At 38.6% G+C, this 24,563-nt stretch overlaps 1 protein-coding gene across 2 annotated transcripts in view; it reads right to left on the bottom strand.

Annotated features, from left to right (window-relative positions):
* Nucleotides 1-24,563, bottom strand: part of KCNQ5 (potassium voltage-gated channel subfamily Q member 5) — a 305,096-nt gene that overhangs the window by 74,402 nt on the left and 206,131 nt on the right. For both annotated transcript variants that reach the window (XM_072855287.1, XM_072855286.1), the window contains exons 2-3: nucleotides 18,007-18,097; nucleotides 2,118-2,244 (exon numbers count right to left, since the gene is read on the bottom strand). In XM_072855287.1, the coding sequence (XP_072711388.1) occupies nucleotides 2,118-2,244; nucleotides 18,007-18,097 (218 nt within the window). The remainder of the gene's footprint in view (nucleotides 1-2,117; nucleotides 2,245-18,006; nucleotides 18,098-24,563) is intronic.

The following is a 24,563-nucleotide window of genomic DNA, read 5'->3' as shown; positions in this document are numbered from 1 at the left end:
GGGCGACAGAGAAGATGCTTTTAAGGCTAGAGATTGCCTACATGAACATAGGTGCAATAAGAAGAGCAGGTGAACTCCAGAGAAAGGAGGAAAAAACACAATCAAGTGAAGTAAACCCCAACACTCACAGAGGCCCGTGCCAGGCTACCTGCCTGAACTATTTCACATCAGTAGGAGGGTAGCTATGAGCTGTTTAAAGGAAAGGGGGGAAATCTACTTCAGTCACTCCATGATAACATGCAGATTTTTGGACAAGGAAGAACCCTTCCGTTCACTTTTGCTGGGAATTAACACCTTGGACTGAAGTTAATCACTGGCAGAAAACTGGCCAGTTGAATGGAGACAGGAAAGGGAGGAGAAATGAAAGCTGAACTGAACAAACTGCTAGTGTTCCCACACAACAGCATTTGGGAGAGCAGCAAACCACTCTGGGATGTCAAATGCTTCTAGTAAGTTCAAATTCTTTAAAGATTTATATGTTTCTAGTAAGTTCTAGATGGCTGAAGTAGGTTAATTTTACTAAATTAACAGTCTGGTGCTTTCTTATGATTGTGTGCTGACAAAACCTGACTACAAAGTTTCAGGTGCGCCACAAAATCTTGGAATAATGGTAATTCTGGTTAAGGAGGGCAGCCGTGTTGATGCCAGGGAGAGTGAATGTCTGAATTTCTAGCTTTGCCTTGACAGGTGGCTGGTAAAAGCTGGGAAGATTTTTGAATTTTCTTTCCACTTTCCTTTTGGCCAGACGTGGGAACCTCGGGGCAAGTATGTGACCTGGCGCTGGACGGGGTGGGGTAAGGTACCTACCCACCTCCCCGACCGCCTGAACAAAACAACTGCCAATCCCAGTACGTCCTCCTCTCCCACAGTGTCATACAATAGCGTAGATGGGGTGATTCTTTCTGAGGGGGAGACAGTCTGCGATGCCTTTCCACCTACTCATGCACCTCTTGCTAAAGCCCCTTTCTCCATTGCAGGAATTCCTCAGTGGGAGAAGGTGTGGATTTACCAGGGAATGAGGCAGAAGGCGAAAGCTGTGCTTTACACGTTAGCCCTAACCAGTGCACTGGTCTGCTATGCCACGGGATACTGCATAACTGTTTTTTAGGCCAGGATTGGATTCATTTACATGACAATATTGTGATTCACTGAGACCTGTGTGTGTAACTGCTATAAGCATGTGACTCTGTGTGCTAGCTGCTGTATAGATGCATGGGAGAATGTGTTTCCTGCCCCAATCGATCTATAAGTTAATTTAAGATACAAGCAGATGAAATTAAAGGCTGGAGAGAGGAAGGAGGTTGAGAAAGAAGTTGGGATGTTGATATCCTGAAGTTCCACAGATGTCCTGTAAAAAGCATTTGCTCCAAATCATTATAAAAATAAGAAATTATCAAATTATTTTGGTTAGCCATCCTTGATTTCTCTCTTTATTCAGAAACTGTTTTCCTGCAGGTTTTTTAAAAAATAGGGTTTTGACTGGTTGTGGGCCTATTCGCCATTCTCAGAGAGAATTTCTAGAGCAAAGAAGGGGAGGAAGAGTCTCTTGAAATAGTTGTAGAAGTATGCTATATCCTATGCCAGAGTCACTGGCAGAGCAGATACCTGGACTGTCATGCAGAGAGCAGCAATACAGGAAGCAGCAATGTTGTCAGAAGACATTTCTAGGTAGGTTTTCAAACTTATTGCAGTGTACACATGTCTGATCACAGAGGTTAAATAAGAAGAACACAATGTATGCACATATGTTCGTGGTATGTATGCATGTATATACAAGATGTCTAATATTCATGCTCATTAAATGCATACAGCTCCCATGATTTTCAAGGAGATTAGCTCTCAGTCCTCATTCTTCCAATACACATGCCAGCTGTATGACATGCATAGGAAGGTCTCTTTTGGAGAACATAAGGAACATGGGCTGACTAGTATTTAGGGACTTTGTGATTTTTTTACCTAGAAAAGCCTTGGGCAGATGACAGGTGACACACAGCTATTCTGGATTTACATGTGGTTACTGTAAACAGAGTCTGATTCCATTAGTTTTCATTCAGAAGCAAAACAGAAGGGGGGGGAGGTATTTTTACCTTAAAATAAACTAAAGCTGGGACACTTACCTATTACACAGAACGGTTTCCTTGCAAAGCGCAGTCTTCCTTGCCATCCTCGATATCGACAACAGCATCCAGCAGACCAGATACGAATAATAAATTCCAAACCAAAGACAACAATCATGACAAATTCCTAGAAATGCAAAATAAGAAAAATGCGTGTTACAGATAACCAACACTGAAGCATCAGGAAACTTATGACCACTGTGTGTGTCTACCAGTATACCTTGAGCACCTGAAGATCCTAAGCCAAACTTGGGACCCTGTTCCCCAGGACGGTTGCACATCTACACACAAAACACAGTCCCCAGAGCTTCCTGGTGAAGGGTCCAAATCTAACCTGAATAACATTAAATATCTGCTAAGGTTGGCTACTAACTATGAAACACTGAAGGACGGAATCATACTCAAAAAATACCAAAGCAAAATATTCAGTGACTTTGGATATTAAGGATCAGACCACAGGTAATTTAGACAGCTAGTGAAGAATATATGTTACATATCCACATCCATAAAATTAGTTCTTAGTCTGAAGGCTGAATGTTTTGGTAGATATATTCTCATTGTAGCAATATACAGGTGAAGGGATTAAGATGATGCAGAAGCATTTAGGAAATCAATTTGTTCCTAAAGTAGGTTAGGATACATGCAAGTGCAATTACATACAATGGGTATGTAATTGTTTGTAAGACAGTAAGTGAATGTTCATACTAGGCATAACTTTCCCTGGACAACTTGTGAATGAAAGCTTTTAAAAATCTCCCCTTCTTTGTCTGGCTTGCTTTTCTTTCACATTGGAACCTCCTTTAAGATTGTCCATTTCAATAGCATCAACTTGTATTTATGCAACTTTTGGAAGAAATTTTTCAGTACAACAGTGAGGTCACCAGAGTTGCAGCAAAAGAGCTTGGAGCACAATTCAGCTCCATACCTTAAGGAAATCTGAATCCCTATAATATGCAGTGATATAGTACATACACACTGGTATGAAATTATAAACTTAATTTAGATTCTCTTCTGCAATGCCATCATAAAGTTACGGGTTTTGAAATAATAAAATAAAAATTTGTGTGTTAACCAAAAGAAAGAGAAAAGTACTTGAAAGAACTTATTAAGCAGTTCATCAAGAAGAAGAGGATGAAAGTTGTATTTTATTTGGCAGCTGAATGTATTTCCATGTCCAGGAGAAAGCTGTTCCTTGTCAGCCAATTTATTTATTATTTCTACAGGATGAGGACTAGTGTGGTATTGGTAAAAAAACACTGAAAATGAATTAGATAGAGGAATATTTGCAAGGGTAGGGTTGATCCAATATTGACTTTTTCTCAAGAAACAGTTTGCATGTTTGTAGACTGTGAGACTCTACAACTCTGGAAGCCAATAAGGCTGTAAATATCACATATGTCAACTCAGGCATTAGTTTACCTGAACAAATGGCATCATTAACATTGTGTCATGTAATGGTGCTTTACTAGCTTATGATCACTGGCAGTACATTGAAACATTGTGAATTGAATTTGCTTTTGCTGTCATAGAACAATTTGAAAACATAGTATTCCTTCCTAAAACATGTCAGCTTGTATAACTACATCACTTTGAAAAAGGTTTTAGAACCTTCTTCAATGTCTTCATTTCCAGTTTTGTAAATCCCATGTTGAATCCCTAAATCACAAAAGCAGAATGAGATCGCCTTGCTAAAACGTGGCTAAAGAAAATGTCGTATTTTTTGTTAGAAAAGAACACATGGAAAAATGAGTGTGACTGTTTAAGGTTTTCTTTTTATTCATTCAGCTACAAGAAATTTCAGCTTAATTACATGGACAGAGTTATTGCACAAGTTTAGAAAGGATTATGTGCAAAATTGAAAAAGTTCTCCATATAGTAACAATAATTCTTAATAGTTGGCTGCCATGTGGTACATTTCCTTGTAGGAAATTCTGTGTAGGCCAAGAATAAAATGGACAAGAAGCCAACTGAAAAGAAGGAAGAATATGTATTTTAGTTATTTAACCACCACTTTTATAGTGGTAGTTAAATCATGAATTGTCAAATCTGGCTTATACATTCTTAGATGATGTCTCTGAATTTGTGGGGGTTGATGGCAGGCATCCAGGCCATTTGACATCTGATTCTCCTGATGAATTTTCTTCTTTAGGGCAGGGGTAAGAGATACCGGAGGAGAGGAGGCCAGCAAAGCATGAAACATTCTTTGCTTCCAATAAGATCTTTTCCTTGTTAAAATCTAATCACATTTCATTTGACTAAAGTTTGTTGTTTCCCTGGAAAACATACTGCATGTACAGATGCATGAGACACACCTCCTGCTTTGTAAGTATGCTGAAATTGTCACAGGCACCTTGCAGGAGCTGATCCACACACACAGGAACATGTCCTCTATCATACCCTAGACCCCAGCAGGGCCTCTGATGGAGAAGTGGCAAGAACAGAAAGTACTTAATGATTCTGGAATCACTTGTCTACAGCTTCTATTCAGTTAAATTGGTATGACAAAACTGCTGGTAGAAGTTGAAAAGAGGCAATTTTTTTTGGTAGTTCACTATTCTGGTTCCTATTAGGGCTATGCAGTTTTGTATTCATCATCTGTACTACCGTTAGCAATTACTATTTGCTATGCTTGCTCAGTTATACCAAGATGAAAAAAGTCAATGTGTGCTGAAAGCATGTGTTTGAGAGTCTCTTGTACTACATAGCGTACTCGTGTGTCAGAGGCAGAAATCCTATTTGTGTCTCACACACAAATGCATACAGAGGTACTACAAAGAGAAACTTCATGGAGATATATCTATTCTGAGAGAGAAAAAGAGCAAAAGGAAGTTTTCTCAAATTTTTTTTTTTGGAGAGTGGGATAAGAGTATAAGATTTTTCCTGGAGAAACAATGTGAAATATCTTTGTTCATTCCTTGAGAAAAACAGTTACCATTTCTAGCAACATTATGAATTTATGCCTGGTGATATTATCTCAAAATTAACTGAAGTTTCTGGTACTTAAGTAAATTTTAACCATAGTTGCTGTAGTTATAGTAAGTGAGCTCAAATACAGTAAATATGGCTCTGTGCACTGGAATGCTAAAAGAACTGCTGATTTTAAAAATACTGTATATGATTTTCTTCCACACATACCAAATTTCTGGAGGTTTTAAAATACAGTATAAGCTTTAATAACAGAAAGGACGTTGAACAAAGTGGAGATGGGGTTTCACGCTTATTTTTGCACTTTCTGAAACAGTGATGTTTCAAAATGATCTTTATACCCTGGTCACCCCTGCTTCCTCAAAGAACAACTGACTTTGAAGGGAATACATATCGTCATGAATAAAGTCTAAAGGAAAAGGATTTTCCTAGAAAATGTGAATGCATTGAAACAGAAACTCTTCATAGTAGTATATATGACAGTTTTGTTGTATTTTGGATCGGTCCAGGTTGAGACCCGAGAGAAACAAAGAATCCCACACCACTGTGAAAAAAGTTATGTTTTAGTAATCAGCGCACTCAGTCACAATGTAAAGTCAAATCTATGTCAAGGTTAATGCAGGCCAGGGAATGACATTATTTTTTCCTATGGCAGCTGCACAGTCACGAGGTTCTTGGTTTTCCATGGCCAAATATTGGAAGGATACATCCCAAACAAGATCAGGATTTTTTTTTTTTAAAATTTCATTTGGAATGGCTTATTACAAAATTAAGCATAAATCTAGGCTTTTAAATAATTTGATTTTAGTTCCTTAACAATTGAAACAGAAAACCAGAACATAATTGAAAAGGCATGTGATGGAATAAATCATTAGACCTCATATGATTTGTAGGCTTGCTGTAGAAATGATGCATTCCAAGTATCTCTATCCTATGTATAATATGATGGAACTTCATTAATTTGGGGTTACTTATAGATATTAATAACAACATTTACATCTGAATGGGAAAATCCTGTGCTGTTGGTAAATCTGTCTTCCTTCAAAATTCAGCAAGGCTGAATTTGAGCTGATGAGCAAGTTTAGATTTACTGGAAACCTAACTCTTCCCTTCCTAGGGAGAACAGGGATGCCCTGGCCTTTGCATTTCTTCCTTTTCCCCTATCTTGTCATCCTTTTCCAAATCACAGTGTATCTGGCCTTGCACCACAGTTACCACAATCTGTAACTTTTTTTGATATTTAAGCTCAGAGTTAGCCCCCCACAGTAACTGCTATGGCAAATGCATTGGTGGTTCGGATAGTGGAAAGTCTTTCTTCCTTCTCAAAGCACAGTTCATTCAGACTGATGTAATTCTGAAATGTTTCTGCATGCGCAGCTCCAGTTGTCACAGGGAACTATGCATATGCAGGAGAAGCAAGGCTAAAACACATGGGCTTAAAAGGTTCAGTTGTTTTTGGCATAAGGAGCTCTGGTGCCAGTACGCTCCTGAAGTTTTTTGTATCTGCATGTGCCTTGGTTGCTCTGCCACTGGAACAACGAGAGTCACACAAATGGCAGGAAAGGAAAATAAGAGGTCATCCAGAGCAAGGTTTCTATTAGCAGACGGTCCTGGAGGACTCTAATGAATGGGTTGATAATTAATTAAATCAAGCATACTTTGTACAATTCAGCTACAATAAGCACTTTTTTTCCCCTTTTTTTCCCCTATCTAATTAGGATACAAGTGATGATTTATTGAAATTGTCTGCATTAATATGCTTCTCAGGTAGTTTTTAATGATAAGGATTTCCTTAAGCATAACATTGTAACAGCAAAAAACTGTTTTTATCATAGGTTTCTTGTTCATTAACATAACTGCTTATTAAAACCTAAAATAATTTGCTGCTGCTGAAATCAGGTGCCTTGGTTGTAGACCATCATTTCTGGGAATTAGAACGATTTTCGAGATGAGAAAATGACCAAAGTTGAGCACTCTGTGCTGTTCTTCTAGGACGCTCCTGGTTATTTTGCAATGTGTAAATGAGCTGAGGTTTGGATATAAGAAATCCGCCCACAAGACAATGGCTCTACTGTTATTTTAATTATATTTCTTGTATGGAAATTGTGTTGTTAAGTATTCTAAAGGCTAGCGAAGTAGGACAACAGTGCTGCAGACTGATGTAAGGAGCTGCCTGCCTTGAGCTCTTAGGAGAACTGGGTCTACAAGTGACATTGTCAGAAGCCTGGGAAATGGACTAGAACAAATCAAATTAATCCCATGAAATAAGCTTTAATAAGGCCACAAGTGTTTCCCTACTGAAGACAACATCTCTGCAGTGTAGCTGCACTGCAGATGCTCATCTGGTGTAAATCAGGACAGACTCACTACACTAGCACAACTGCAGGAATAGGAGGAGCAATGTCATCTAATAGAGCTCGGGAAGTGCCCCCTCTTCCCTAAAAACTCATAAACAGGCAAGTCCAGTGTTTCCAAATCAGTTGGAAAAGAGGGAGAATAAACATGTTCTCACTCTTTAATTTATGGCTGACTGGTTTAAGGATGTCACCAGCTGCTAAAATCTCTTTATGGTGACGCACAATGAATAGTTGATACTATTCAAACAGCAATGCTTTATTATTCATCATCAAAGAGGATGAGATTGTTTTCTCATTCAGTTAAAGCAAGAACACAACACCTCAGCTTCTGCTTCCCTCTCTCAAGCAAAAAAACCTCTACTGATTCAAAGCACTGAGCACCAGAGTTGGGCTCTACCTTTTAAACAGATACTATCAGGATGTGAGGGGAAGCACAACACTAGTCTGTCTCAGAGAAACCTGAGGAAGGTTTGAGCTTTAAATAGTTGTGATGCAGAAGCTGGTGAAGGACTAGGGACCCTTCTGTAATACTGGCCAGTTTCTGGATTAAAATCAGCAGATATGAATATGTGCACACTTTATTGTTCAAGGTAACAGTATAATTTGAATACGCAGTTGTATTATTCCTGATTCAGCATTAGAAGGGGAGATCTTTGATCTAAACAGCTAACAAGTATATCTACACATGCGTATATACACTTAAGGAACGAATGTTTTAATTCTTTCCAACTGCATTTTAACAGTGGGAGAGGCAGCCATAAATCTGAAAACATAACCCAGAACAGACCCTATTAGTGGCACATAAATCACAACCAGAGCCTTCAGTTCTGCTCCCAGTGCAATACACATAAGCATGAAATTAAATTTATGCACCTTTTTGTCATTTATCAGTTTTATAATGAATGCGATACTTTTACTATACTTGCTTTTCCAAATTATGATTAAGATTTCCCATGTTGATTCTACGTTAAGAGAGGATTATTGAGAAATCAGTTCTGTGCCTTTTAATCTAATACACAGCTACAACTGTATTGATATAATTTTAAAATCCCAGTGATATGCTTAGTTTTAATTAACCACATGTTATATAGGACTTCTGCTATCCAACTCCCTTTTAGCTTTTTGTGTTTATTACTTGAAATGGCACCTATCAGTCATGTTTCTTTATTCACTTACAACAGAAAAAAGCCCAGAATTTTTATGTCAAGTAAACCCAGTTTTGAACCAGACAGTAAAAGCATGTACCAGAATTAGGTAGCTGCCATCTAATTATGTTTTTCATTATCTCTTATAGAGTAAATACAAGTATTTACCATATCAGACCCAATACAAGATTCCTAGCGCTGAAACTGTGCTAACCTTCCTCAGCATCCATGAAGGAAGGACAGACACCCTTCTGCCTCCCCAGATCAGCAGACTCGCTTCGCGCCACCACCACGGACCGGCTGCCGAGGATCTGCTGGTGCCACAGGAATGAGTGCCACGCAGGTGCTCTGGGCAGCTGTGCTCCCAGCCGCTGGCCATCACCGTTACTGCCATCACCATGTCGGCGCACGTGTGGGCAAACACAGCCCAAAACTCCTTTTGGATTTTAGTGCATGTGGTTCTTCTAGGAAGACCCTGGTGATCACTGAAAACCCTTTTTCAGACTGGGAAAATGGCAATGGGAAATGTTGACTTCACCAGATATCATGTCTATCCTGCTCTTCCCCAGATAGAGCATCACTTAAACATGGCTCTTTCCAGTCCCTCCCATTTGCACTCACTGCTGTGTACCAGATCATTTGTTTATGTGTCAGGTACAACTACACTTCTGAGACAATTCCTGAAAGAAGACGATAGCCATAAAACTCATACTGTAGAATAATTTTCTACTTTCCAAATATTTTTGTATCCTGCTTTGTGCTTGTTCACATTGTCTTTCTCTGTAGTGAGATATCAGCAGTTAATGGTCTCTTTTTGGTTTTAAAATTATCCGCATATTGAGAACAATGAAGCTCTGTACAGCTGTACCCAGGCCTTTGCATTTCCTTTGTGATTTCTTCACGCATTTTTTTCTGCTGTAGTCACGTTTCTGATGTCACATGTTACCGGCAGACGTTCAAGCACATGTCTCTGTAGCAACACAGCTCCCAAATCTTCCTTTTGAAATGTTTGTGAAGAATTTGATATCTTTTGCTGTGTCCAAAAGAAATGTGGAATGGGTGCCAGAGCCAGTACAGACTCTGAATCCTTTTATGCTCTGGCATCCATGTTATTTTTGTATTGATGCAAGGGGTTTAGGCTAATTGTTACGGCTGAACGCATGTATGTGAATTAACATAACATTTGACATGCTGTATAGCAGAGCGGGACGGGATAGTTCTTCTTTTATTCTCTGGTCTTAGCATGTTTGCTGTTAAATCCTAGAGACTCTGCAAATGATATTTGCTGTGTACTTTTTTAAAGTGATTTCTTTTTTAAAATGATTTTTTAAGTGATGAACTGCAGTTTTCCAGTTCACAAAGCTCATCAACAGAGCTTCCCTAGGAGTACATGAATGCATGTTTTGGCCACTGGGAGATCTATGGGCACCTGGGATGATATACACTGAAATGTTTCCAGTACCAAACGTGTTCAGAAAGCAATATTAATAAAGTGTTTTCTGACAATTGGTAAATTTTGGCAAACTAGACTTGGAAGGCACTTTACCCAAACTGCCAAAATCCTGCTTATGCATTCAGTTCTTGAAGATATTAACTTCTGTCATCTCACCAAATATTTCTGTTACTTGAACAAGCCTTTGGTTACGATATTTTTATTCAGTTCCTTAGGTTGAGTGAAAACATTGACTTGGTCCCCTCTTTTCAATCCAATAACTAGACTTTGAGAGCCGGTATACCAAGTCTTGTGTTTTAGAAATTATGCCATTTGCTGAATGTTTTGCAGCTTTTCCTATTATCTTTTTTCAAGGCTTATGGAATTTTGGTCTCTTGGAAAAAGAAAAGAACAAACCCCTTCCACATCCTCTCAAAAACATACATATATCTTTGTGCGACATTCATTTCCTGTGACCATATCTTCATATGGTGCAATCAGCCAATTCCTGTCTGGTTCAGATTTGATACCAAAGTTGTTATCCTGTCCATATGACATAACCCTTTCCTTAGGCCCTCCGTGGAAGCCTATAAGTTTAAAATTACCAGTACTTATTTTGCTAATTCATCTTTGTAGCTCACCCACAGTTCACAGTCCTCAGGACTGGACTTAGTTTCAGTGTGTGTCTGTGTATTTACTATCGTCCACACTTGGAACTCTCTTTGGGGTTTTGTATTATAGGTATGCCTGCTCTGGATCCTTACAGACATTTTTGATATTTGTTTGTATTTTGAAACCTATTGGCTTAACTTCACAGTTTTTATACTGAATCTTGTGAACAGATTTCTTCTCTCACTTGAGGAAAGTTCACATTTTGACTGTAGCAAGCTGTGTCTTCGCAAGCTTTGTCACATCTGTGCAAAGTGACTGAGTGGATTGTGGTTTCTATATGTTACTCAGGTGGGGGGTGTTCCCTAGGTTTCCAAACAGCTTTCATATCACTGATGTTCTGCCTTTTTCAGCATTCTTTTCCTTTTGTAATTTAGTGTTTTGTAGACTTTTTCCTTACATAATATTTATAACCATGTACTTTGGCTTTCCTCTGGAGACATATGCTGCATTTCCATTTGGCAAATCAGTATTTCCCTAACAAGGGTCAGGTCTGAATTTCTGATAGAGAGTTTGATATCTATCCATTTTTATTGTTGCAAGCTAAACTGTTTGTTGCCTGTTTTAAGGAGGTAGCTCTTGGTCTCCCTGTAACAAGTTTGGATCCTTATCAAATTCTGGCATGAAGCCAATAAAATTCAATACTGCAGAGTCCAGCATAAACTATTACAAATCTACATCTATGGAAAATGTTACATTCGGAAGTGGTTTCCCATGCTACCTTGTTATCACTTAAACTGATAAAAGAAGAAGGAAGACATGTCATGGAAGAGCACTTGTGCAAGGAGTGTTGCTCGTTTGTCCTTAAAGGAGGTCAAGGACAGCTGATTTGGTCCTTTAGCACAATGTGTTGATTAGCCTAAAAGGAGACGTGCTTTTCCCTCCTCAAAGAATGATATCCCTATTAATCTGAATCCTGACACCATATCACTACATCTAATCCTCCCCATTTTCCACTCTTAATCGCAAAATCTTTGTAGAGATTCTGCGTTCTCCTAGAGAAAGTGGCCCCTTGAATGGCTGGCTAAAAGGTTATTTTCCGAATAACATGAACAGTCCTTTCCGTCTTAAGAATACATTCTCCACCTTTGAATGCTAGTCGTCCCTGTGTTGGGAAACAAAGGGAATCAGAAACTGATTGTTCACAGTATTAGTATCTTCCCTCCTGACTTTCTGCATATAGCCATATAATGTCATGGACAAGATAACCTAAGTGACAGCTCATATAGAAAAAGATAACAAGAATATAAAATAGTATAATGTACCTATTTGAAAAATCAACACTGACTTTCTTACTACAGGTTAGTCATTTTAATGTTAAAATTGTAGCAGGTCATGAGTTCTGTTACATTTAACACTGCTTGTGGGTTGCTATTTCCATCCATCTTTCTTCATTGCATAGTACCACACATTTCTCTATACATGCCCTGTTCATTCAGAGGGAATGGAAAATAATTTCATGTATGGTATTTAATCCATCAGCCATTGACTTCTGGCAACTCTAGTGATCTTAACATTGCACAGTAAATGGAGGTTACTTGTTGGAGTGTACCTGGTTGGTAGTTCTGCCTGCCTGGGAAATGCTCTGGCAGCGACTCTGAAACTCTCTCTTGCCTTCTACTGCATTTGCTATTGAATGCTGTAGCACTTGAGGTAACCGTTCATAGTTATCCTACCTTCTTTAAGTGATTAAGTTATGAGATTTTTCTTTGCTCTGATTGCAGATCATGTATAATAATGCTGTTTTAGTCATCTTTAGTCATCAAACCCATTTAAGCTTTCCTGGTGGAACTATAATATATTGCACTTGTTAATTACGAGAGAAAAATTATTCCATTCAATGTGTGATTTTTTCATTCTTCTCTTTACAAAGATTATTTCTGCTTAATACAGAAGACTAAAAGAAAAGAAAGGACAAAACGTTACTGACAATGTAATCAAGCCCAGAAACATATCAATAATAGGCTTATGCTAGTACCGAGATATCTTTATTCTCTGATGTGTTTGAAGTGTATTTTATCATCCTCAGCACAGTTGACAATAGATTTTTCATAGATCTCTTTGCAGTTTTATGTGTGGTACCATGTTCCTTTGTTATGAAACAATTTTTATTGTTACTTTCATCTCTCTCCATAGCTACAGTGTGTGCTTATTTGTTTTAGAGCTTGGGTGGTTGGTTGGTAGTGCCAATGCTGCCTTCTGACAGACGAATTACAGCTTTGGGGACATCTACTGTTATGTTTTCAAATAACTTCACCTTTTCATTTACATTTTTGCCTTCTGTCAGACTTCCTCCTAATAATTTTTAGTTTCAGAAAAGCACTTACATTTCCAATGGGAAGTCTGCTCTGTTTGCACACAAAGATTCTCAAGCAGTTGTAATGAGATCTGGTCCAAATTTTTATAACAACAGTCAGGTCTGATTTGATGAAATCAGTATAAATAATAGGAGATTATCAATTTAATCAGCAAAGACATGAAATTATTTATTTTGATAAGCTAAGTATATTTTCTTTCAAAGCTAACAGGTAGTTTATTATGACATGGTTGAATTATTTTATGCTCGTGTTATCACCTTATTATAATATTAGTGTATATTAATCCAAACAAGACTGAAAACATGAAGACTTTGACCTTATCAACATTACCTTTCCCTCTCTTATTCTGTCTTTGATAACATCAGTTTTGTATGTCTAACAGATGTAATTTTTCAGAGATTTCTATGCAGAAATTTTGAAATTTCAAAGCCTTGCTTTGATTTGGGATGAAAGAAAATATTGAAAAAGAATATTTCCTGAGAAGCACTGATTCTGAGTTTTGACAAGCTCTAGTTAACTTGAAAATCACTGATTTTTTAGCTCAGGGATCAGTTGATCTGTTTCTCTCAGGAGAAGACCCAACAAAACTACAATTAACATGTGGTCTATACCCTACTTCCTTTTTTAGAAATGTATCTAGAATTGAAATCTCTCAAGATTATTCAGTTTTTCCTTTTATGCATTGTTAGCTGGTCCTACAGAACCATCCATCCAGTCCTCTGCTTAGGTCTGGTGGTCTTTTATCCGAGCATCGCAAGAGGATTCAAGTTTCGGGACAATAAATCTAAACCAAAAAATGCCACTTTTTGAATTAAGCACTATCCATCTCCCTTTTTTTAAAATCCACTCTGCCCAGCTTTAAAATTTTGTAGAGGATTTGTATGATTACATCTCTGTGGAGGGATTTGCTCTCCTAGATCAGAGACAAATTAAATATGTGCTTGCCTGCTATGGGGCAGCTATAGTCTATGTTTTTTAATCAATGTGCATCTTCTTTCTATGTTTCTTTTCTGGGAAAATATTAGAAGAGAAAAATCTTAGGAAGACCTTAATTGCTAGAAGCACTTACTAGACTCTCCTTTTGGATTCGTGTAAGTGACCACAGTACGTGTAGAAGCTAGCCTCATCTACTGCACACTGCCTGCTTTTATGTCTTTGGGAGCTATTTCTGCCTGAAGAATGTGTTCCTAAAGTACATTTTCAGAGGCCCTTATCCTACAGAACTGGGTACAGTTTTCTACCCCAGACTTTTTCAGAGAAAAAAACAAAACAGATTTGACAAAAACAGTCCTGCAGAAATTCACATGAGTTTTGCAATCTCTCCATCTTGATTAAAAATGATAATTATGAAAAAAATTGAATGCTTTGTTACTTCAAATAAAAATGACATTTCTTTCCTACAGCCTCAATTTTACTTTTAGGCCAAAAGTTCTAAAATGCTCAAATATGTAAATAATACCTTATGCCAGGTCAAATGAAACATTTCATCTGATCCAAGACTTTTTTTGGACTTTTTGATTTGCCAAATCCTTGTGGGTCAACTCAAAATATTGTATTTATTTTCTTGAATTGACAGCAAACAAGCAGAAGTGAACCAGTTATTCACACAGCTTTAGCTGAAAATGATCTTAAAATATGGGCAGTTTGGTCATGAAAGCGAATGACCTCCAGTTCCAGATATATTCCTTCTTGGCTATCTTCCCCAAAAGATTTGATTTTGCCTTTCCAGCTTAAGTTTTACTTCCCTTGTATTTATTATTTGATAAAGTGCCAGCAAACGTACTTGTAGGAGATCAGCAATACACCAAAGATTATTTTCTTGCTGTGTTAGTTGGATTCTTAAGCTACTTGTGGCTTTTTTGATGTTGAAGTAGATTTTATTCTACTGTCTGTCTGGGCTATATCACTGCTACAGCTTCAGTGCCAGAAGTTGTGTGCACAGACGAGGCTAAAGCATAATTATAATTGTAGGTGTAAGGAGTTTTATCTGATGCTCTCCCCCTGGTTAGGCTTATTATTTCTAGACAAAAATATAACCAAATTAATTACTGATGTAACAATCCAACATTGCTGTATGTAACATGCACTTAACTTATCTGCAGGACTTTCATTTTAAGCATAAAATTCAAATATTAAATGCATTTCCCTTGACAGGCCCCCTGATAAGTAGAAGATGCCTAGGAACACAGTGGTACTTGTGCAGATGCCAGAACTGAAGCCCTGGCTGGGTACGGCATGACGCAGTGGGGCAGGTTTGCGTCGGCTCTGGGAGCAGAGCTCAGGCATTTCTGCAGTCCAGATGAGTCCATTAACCTCTGCTGGTGCTCAGAAGCCCTCAGTTAATACTGCTTTCCTAAACAATTATTTGCTTTGAGCTATGGCACACTGTTGTATTTTTCTGAGAGAGTATTTAGGATGCAGTGATTAGGAGATATGTTTTCTGCTCCCTTGTAAGGCAAGGCTGGGGGAGATAAATGGAATTGACTGATTGCAGAACAATAATCTTCTCAGCTCCTCTGGCCTTTCTGAGAAGGAGGGAAAGGTTTGCTCACCTCATCTACACTTCCCTCTTTAACCTCCCTGTGTAATTGTGAATAGCTGCAATATGTCAAAAGCCACAGGTGCCAGCGCAGGCAGCAGCTCAGGTATTAAGTTGAAGGAACATTACATTAGCTTTTTAGCCAATTAACATGGCTGTAGGGGGGACCATCTGGAATAAATCTGTGAAGCAAACAGTTCACAGAAACCCAGCAGGCAGCTCTATGGATTGTTGTATTTGTATGGTACTTCATTAGAAAATAAACATATATCTTCCATCCTGAGCACGAAGCAAAACAGTATTAAACCAGATCTCAGATAGTTAATACAACTGTCTCTACTAAATGACACATTTGTAAGAGTTGTGTGAATCACTGCAAGGAAAAGGTTGCGAAAACTCTAGTGACTGCAGTTATGTGCTGGCACAGCCAAAACAACTGCTCCTGAGTTAATGTAGAAATGTATTTTCCTCTTGGTTTGCGGTTACAAAAGCCTGCTTTGATAACTTTGCTAATATCAGCTAATGATTCAGTATGCAGAGAAGGAGCAAATCACGCATCAGCAAACTGGAATAAACCAGTCAGCTTTAGCCTGCTTCTGGAACTTCATACTTTGCTGTGTTTATATTTTTCTCCATTAGAGACCCACAGCAGGAGCCGTAAAATTTGTCATCGCTAGATTTATTCCTGCCAAAGGTTTGTTGAACACACTAGGCTATAGCATAGAAATGTTGGACCAGGCTAGTATTGATGCTTCAAGGATTAACCATCCACCCTCTTCCTCCTTAAGGCCATTTCTGTGTTCAGAGGATGCTATAGGATTTACAGTCAGAACTGTTAAGACCGACAAAGCCCATCTTTGAAGCCCCAGTAGCAGAAAGTGCTGCACTTTCCCGCTGCAGACCCCGAGCAGCTCCGCTCCACTGATGGACACCTCTGCAAGGACTGGTGTATCAGCTAGCGGAGCTCACCACACCTCTCCCCAGTGGTGGGATCAAACCCAGGACTGCACAGAGCTCCTCCACATTCAGGCTCCTGGACGAGCCATGGCAAAGCACAGGGAATGTGTTTATCAGCCAGCTGAGGAATCAGTGGCAGTAAGCATACCAACCCAATCAACAAATATGTGGCTCATGGGAAATGCATATTTTATGTCAGAACAAATGGCATTTCTACAACCAATTTGCATAAGTATACAGGGAAACAGATTACTTGTCACAAAAACACCTGCTATTAGAAATAGGGTATTTTCAGACTAATCAAATTTTCCTGTTTTCTATACCAGAAAATCTTAGCAATTAGTGTAGTAATTGCAATAATATAACTAGTTGCAGAACATTCAAACAAATTTCCATTTGCAAAGTGTTGTTCAGATATGTAAATAAAGGGACTAGGTGTGAGTATAGGATTAAATCTGATCACTTTTAGCTGGTTTAATGCCACCTGATCTTTTCTCAAGAAAAAGGGCTAATATCTCTAGAAAGCAAAATACCACATTTAGCACTGCTCTCCCTAATTAGCTCTGCTAAGAAACCATCAGACGGAGCAGAGCACCACAATTCTGCACTTAGCCAGCTCTGGACGTTTAGTTCAGGTATCTTGATGCAGTAGCACATTGTGCTGTGGAGACATAGCATACACCGTAATTATGCTTATCGGCCTGCTCATAATTAATTAGGGAGCTGTTCTGAAGACCAGGGCTTTTGGCTGTATACAGTGATGACAATTAAAATATTGGCATTTGTCAACAGTTACTTCACCCCAGGCACTACCTAACGAGCCACAGTCTGCTGTATACATGGGACTGAAATAACCATGGTAACTCTGGGTATACAGTGACATTTTAATGATCACTACCACCTATCCTCAGGCTATCACTTGCAGAACTAAATGGCCCATCCAGAAGCAGATGAATAAAGTGGCGTCCATACAATGCATGAAAAATGTTAAGCACTTTTAGGGATTAAAGACATTTATATCTACCTCGGAAAGGAAAAAGGAGAGATAAACATAATACAAAAGCATGTAGTATGAAGAAATAATGAAACTACCATATCGAACTGCAGCAACTGCCACTAAAATGTCAGTATCTACCAATAGCTAGCACAAATTGGTATCTAAGATACCAAAATTATTTCCTATTTTAAGTATAAGTGCCTCTTACTACATACTGACTTTATAAATGGCAGCAGCAGGATCAAAGGTCTTTCATGCTCAGTCACTGCCAAATTGCAGTAGAAGAACTATCGGTAATAAAACACAGCAATTCTCAAGCAAAGAAGAGGATGCAATACAGTACTTTATTAACACTTTCATACATTCTGACCTGTTTTTAAAGAAAAATATGGTGGAATCCTCTATTTTATTATTTTTTCATCATCCTGATGAAAAGTCTGGTTTCTTAAAGCATTCAGGAGTTATACTATTTTCTCCATGGTGAGGGAGAGGATTTGTTTGTATATAAAAGTATCTGTAAAACTGTCTTGTATTTAGAAGTTTCACTTACCAAAATGAAGAGACAACCAGAGGCAAGTTTTGTGTGTTCAGGAATAGTAGAAAACACGGACAAAATCAAGCAACCAAACACAAGGAGAAAACTGAAAAAGAAAGAATATTAATAATTGTTAATATTTTTCAGAAACCTGATCCAGTATCTATATTGATCCTACTTCACTGACATTAATAGAAGACTATCAATGAACAGTCTTTGTTAATAGAAAGGAACCACTACTTAACTTAGTTCATTAAAGATATTAGAATAGCCTGTTACTAAATCCACATGCTTCTGAGCAGCACTGATAGAATTAATGGAAACAAACACAAGAAACACAATTTTCTTGGAGAAATGACCCAATATACACAGACACTACTTTTGGTATCACAATCCTCTACCTTTATGCAGTCCAGATACTCTTAGTGGCTCTAAAGAAAGATCACTAATGGGAGAGTCCTCTCCCCAGACTGAAAAATCATTTCTCCCACAACTGACCACAGATATCTGCTCTATAAGCTTACCAAAGAGCTACGATGCACATTGCACCTAACTGCTATGACTTTACCCACCTTAACCAACTTCCTTCGGAGTAACAGACTTCATGTACAAAGTACCAGAAGCTGAGAGGTAGTTGAGTTATGGCATCACTGCCCTAAATGACCAGGCTCCATTCTAGCAACAAAATTAATATTATACAATCCATTGAAGAACTTAAAAAAAAGGAGTGAATCAAGAAAGTCTTACACAAGTCATGCGATTACAATCAGGAAAACATGACCTAAATTTTGAGCTTGCATGAACTCGCACGTTTCATGGCATGGACGAATACATGCAAGCAAAGCAAAGCACCGCCACGCTGCAAAATCTCTTTGCAAGGAAGATGCAAACACTTGGTATCACTGTAGAAATTCTGCATGTCTGATCCTTACAGCATACAGCACACATGGTGTGTACAGACATGAGCCTGCAGAGCTGGTATTGCTCTGAAGCCTATGCTATGGATGATAAGGAATATCCTTTCCTATTGTACTGCATTGCCAATAATAAGGCCAATGTGCTGGTGAAACGAGTCTATGAAATGAATCAGAAGAGAAGTTCACGTCACCCACAATACCATGAACTGACTAACCAGCAACAAGTGAGTGCAAGGCGGTGCATGTTCTATACTTTAAATTCTAGCATTTGAACTGGATTTTGCAAGTAGTAATAATTGATTCTATCAATGTTTTGCTAATTTCCTTCTTAAAACGCTTGTCAGTCATGCTGGGCAATGAGTCAACCAAAAAAGGGCAGGCCTTTCGCTTTTGTCTTAATTGCTAGGACTCTTCTTAGCAGATGCTCTAACCCACCATGAACAGGTATTGCAACTAATGCAGGTATATATCTGCAAGAAAGCACAAATGGCTCCTTCCTGATACAAAAGGGACTCAGATCTCTTCCAGGGACAAAGGGAAAAAGCATAGAAATTACTGATCTATGTAGAGGGTGCATATGCTCTTCAATATGATGTTTCTGTTAACCAACACAAGAATTCTGAAGACACAGAAACCAGCTTTTCAGAAAAGTACTGGGGGGTATGAGGGAGTGTTCCTGGTGGCCAAGTTGAACATCACTCAGCAATCATCACTCAGTGCTCTTATGGCAATGAAACCCAACCACATGCTGAGCTGTACTAGCAAGAACATATCCAGCAGGTTGAGGGAAGTGATTATTTCCCACTGTTTGGCATCTGAGAGACCACATCTGGAGTGCTGTGCCCAGTTTGGGGCTCCCCAACATGGGAGAGAGATGGAAAAACTCAAGCGAGTCCAGTGGAGGGCCATCAAGGTAGTCAGGGGCTGTAGCTCATGACATATAGGAGGGGCTGAGCAGAGGTGTGTTTGTCCAGCGTGGACAAAAGGAGGCTGAGACCTCTGACTGCTGTCCTCATCTATCTAGTTCTGGTTATAAAGAAGGCAGAGAGGACACAATTTCCAGGAAAGAAACTTATGATTACCTATAAGGAAAAAAAAAGCCAGAGCAAAGGTGGTTCAGCACCGGAACAAGTTGCCCAGAGAGGCTGTGAAGTCTCTGTCCCTGGACATTTCAGAACTTGGCTGGAAAAGGCCCTGGTCTGACTTTGAAGTGAGCTCTGCTTTGAGCAGGAGGTTGGACTAGATGACTTGACAAGGCCTTTTCCAACCTAAGTTCTTCTGTGATTCTAACTACTGAATACAAACATTAATGTATTATTGCATCTGCCCTCACTTGCGCTTCAGGAGCTAAAATTGCTCTTTCCCTTATAACATATAGACTTTCCATAGTGCTGTAATATAGTAGGTGCTGTAATATACCCAGTACATTAGACAAAAATGTAAGTCCATTTCTTCAGAATTTCTAGTAGAAAATCTGATGTGCAATGCGGTAAGACATTGGAGGTACATTTTGTAGCATATTACTTAACTGCTGGGGAGAAGTTCTACTCTGAAATCAAATCTGGTAGGAGCTTGCATATAAGGTCTACCAAGAACTGTAAATAAAACAGTATCCAGGAGGGTAAAGGGTGTCTTGGCACATACCATTGGCAAGTCTATCTTCCAGACCAAAAAAAGATAAAGATCAGCACATATATGCTTAAAGGTTTCATAAAAATCCCATTCAAGTGACAAAAATCCACCTTGTGAGCAATTTTGCTCCCCTTCCCCCCACTTTTTTAAAAAAGGAAAATCTCCCAGAACATTACTGGTAGTTTCAGCTGCTACAGTCTTCAGATACAACCTCCCTATAATTACATCCTACTGGCATAGGCATAAATGTGGTTTCTCCTTGTTAAGGCTTGCACGGAGGGCAAAATAAAATTAAGAAGTGACTAAGAATTTATGGTAAAAGGATGTAATTTCCTTTTGCTGAATTTCTTTAGTCCTGAATCAGTTAAAATGATATTTTCTTACTTCCTTTGTGCTTAGGTATTAAAAATTGCTCTTGTTTAGTTGTATTCCAGTAATACCAACTAAATTGGAGGCCCAGTTCTACTGGGTCTTGTCCAAACACACAATAGAAGTTTTCACTTGGAAGAGATCTCTTATAGCACAATTATAGAAAACAGACGCAGCAGGAAAAAAGAAAGCTTGTTGTTCCCGTATCACAGCTGGAGACCACAGCACAGAAAAGGTAAGGGACTTGCCTAAGGCTACATGGAAAGTCTTTATATGTGGAATAAACCTGAACCTTTTAAGTCCCAGGCAGTCCTGTAGTCACAAAACCATCCTCCACTCACCCACCTCTTGCTTTGCCATAGTTCCTCAGGACTGTGATTTAGAAGATCACTGTGGGCAAAGTGTTAATTCATGATAGATGGGAAAAGTGAGTCAGGAGAGGGAACCAATACAGTTAAGCAGTGTATTAATCAAAATAAAGGTAAATATTCAGGAAAGCCAGGTGCAGTTTAGATTAGCACTTGGTAGACATAGTTCTGAAGATTATCCATGAAAAGCAGAAATAATCCTCACAGCAATACATAAGAATAGTCTTGGAAAGATATTTTTCCAAACCTCTATAACCTTTTGTTCTCAGTTTTTCCAGAAACTATACAAGGAATGGAGCATTGTTATTAATTATTATTATTAAAGAACAAAAGAAAAATGTTTGCATTTATCCACCCACGCACTCAAATTTTGCCCCTCTATCCCTCATTCCTCCATCCAACACTGAACACTTCTTTTACCACCATTCAGCATATTATGTCTAAAATTAGACTGTAAGCACTATGGAGGAGGGGAGAAACCCAGTCCTATTAGCCTTGCAAAACTAAAAGCAGACTTTTAGGTTCTGTAAAACACAACACTAGCAAAAAAAGTAAAACGATTAAGTGTTCTGGAATATTTTCTGTAGTTTATTTACCACTGACATGCTTTCTTTCAAAGTAAACCAATAGTCAGGATTCACTTTTTGCCTTTTTAAATTTAATCTGTTTACTTAGGCCATGTGATGAAAGCACCTCTCTGTTTTCCCCAGCAAGAACGGAAGGCATGGGGGATACAGCAATGCCTTTCACCTGGCTGGATGTTAAACAAGGATCTGTCCAGCAAAAATAAATCCCTAAGGTTGAAACACCACGGTGGTCAAAGTGTATCAGAAGTTGTTCTTTCCTATTTTGAACTATTTCTCCAGTGACAGATGAAGTGTAGAGGATTACATTAAGCCCTGGACAGTCACTTCATAACCATCGATAGAGGAAAAAGTCTTTTTGAAAGCCAGCATTTGAACTGTGTGCTATGATACATGCTATACAAGAAGAGGCTGCTGTAGGTAGAGAGTAGTACAAAGCAAAACACAAAGCAATTATATTTGGCCTCTAGTGGTTCAATCTGGATCATGTATTTGTTCAGGCTGAAAAAAACAGATGGTCTTTCCTCATGCATTCAGTATCAGACAGTAAAACATATGCCTTAGGCAGTAACTTCCCATAAAATTATTCAAGCACTGCCATAGTCTTGTATTTTATCAAAAGCAGCAACTTCCATTTTGTTTCAGCAGTAATCAGTTTTGATGCAGGTCCTTTCATCTTATTCCCCTGCTTCTGAAAGCATACACTAATTGGAGAAAAGCCAATTTATGAAAGATAATATAACTCAGAAGCTTTGATATTTATTCAATCCACCTCTCATAAACTTTTCTTACTGGTTAATTAGGAACTACCAATTCTCCATTTATTTAATTTTCAACAGAATTTTACTATAGTTTGTGATTTAAGGGCTGTTCATATGGAAGAGGCTGTTCAGCTTAAAGTAATTGTTAAAATGTTACTCAGGGAATATTTTAAGCATAAAAAATACACACAGGGAAGATCTTTAAAAGCTATTTTGCTACATTATTTACTGCTAGAATTAAAATAATCAAAAGTTAAACATCTGCAAACAGTTTTATGACCTCTTCTGTAAATAATAAAAAAATATCACTGTTAAAGTGACATAATTAAGCGATTAGACCACCAGAGTTATGTTCCAGTATTATTTGAGGTCTGATTTAATCCCCATAAATTCAAGGACATTCAGGATTAGGACCAAAACTGTTTGCAAACCCTTGGCAGTGCCATTATCCTGGATTTTGTATGGAAGGTAGAAAATGTTTGAAAGCTTTCGCTAACCTTACCTATGACCAAAACGTAACTCTTACTTTTCCCACTGGTACAAAGTCAGAACTAACGCAGTTCCTTGCAAACTTACAGAAAGTTATTTGCATTCACAAGGTCTGAGTCTACAAAGAAGCTATTAGAGCCCCTCCGTAAGTAATTCCTTCCCACGGCCAGGAGCAGTGCCCATGTTTTCTTAGCAGTGATCAGAATCTTGCTGAGTTGAGTATCCCAGTATCACCTTTTAATGACTTTTTAATTCTTGAATGCATAAAATCCGTGTGAGGCATTAGATAAATAAATGTGCTGAAGATTATACTATATAGCACCAATAGATCCACTACAGGTTTAGATAAGTGAATACAATACCCAATAAAAGCCCTATAAAGAAAGGAAGGAAAGAGGCTCATGGCACTGTAATACTTTCATTGGGACTATTAGTTTTGGTGAACAGTTCTCACAAAAAGCACAGAGACAGACTTTTGATAAGTGGGTTGCCCTACACGAGGTCCCTACCTCAGCTAGATGCTGTTGGCACTCACCCCTCTTGGTGTGTGAGAAAGGGAGACTTCACCGCTTCAGTGTGCCATGGAGCTGATGGGGACAGAGAAAAACAGCATCTCCTGGACTAGGAGTTACTGTTATGGATACACACAATTTGCAAGGCACTGAATTCCCGTACGGCAGAAAGTATGCCTCCTGTTAGACTGAGAGCTGGTGTGTACCATGTTGCATCCTGGAGCAGACGTGCATACTCAAGACAGGAAGGCAGCAGAAACCTGACAACTCCTGCCAGCCTCAGTGTGCTTCCTGGTGTCTCTGAGCAGACAGTTCTTGGAGGTGGGTGGAAATATCCTCTCCAATAGGATGCAGAGAAATGAACCCTGGAGCATTTTCCTAGCTCCAGGAAGAACTGAAAGTGAAAACGTCGGCTAGTGCAGGCATGAGGAGGACATTTACGCAGGTCCTGTGGTATCTCCCTTAAAAAGTAATCTTTTCAACATTTCTATAAAACAGATAATGCACTGCTGACATGGTGGAAAAGAATACAGTTTAACAGTTTTGATAGCACAAGCCATGTGGATTAAATTTTCCATCATTTATAGTTTCAATGTGACTTGTTTATGCAAGAAAATGAGATATGACAAAGGTTATTACAATTTGTTAAAAGTGTTTGACAAAAGCCGCATGGAGCATAAGCGCTCTCCCATAGAAAAAGCTCATAAATTTCTCCTGTAGGCTTTCTTTAAAATGACTTGCACTTCAACTTTTTCTTCAAGTGGAAGAGTGTAACATGTTCAGGGCTTGATACTGTGCTGCATTCTACCCAGAAATAACAAAACCCTGTCTATGGAGAGCTGGAGTATGAAGACCTCATTGTCTTAAAATGTGAAAATAAACTGGATAGGAAACTTTAAAAACAATTTTTGAGATAAAAAAATTAATTTGCAACAAAACC

Source organism: Ciconia boyciana, chromosome 3 (genome assembly GCF_034638445.1).
Source record: "Ciconia boyciana chromosome 3, ASM3463844v1, whole genome shotgun sequence".
NCBI lineage: Eukaryota > Metazoa > Chordata > Aves > Ciconiiformes > Ciconiidae > Ciconia > Ciconia boyciana.
This window is presented reverse-complemented; position numbering and strand designations above follow the sequence as displayed.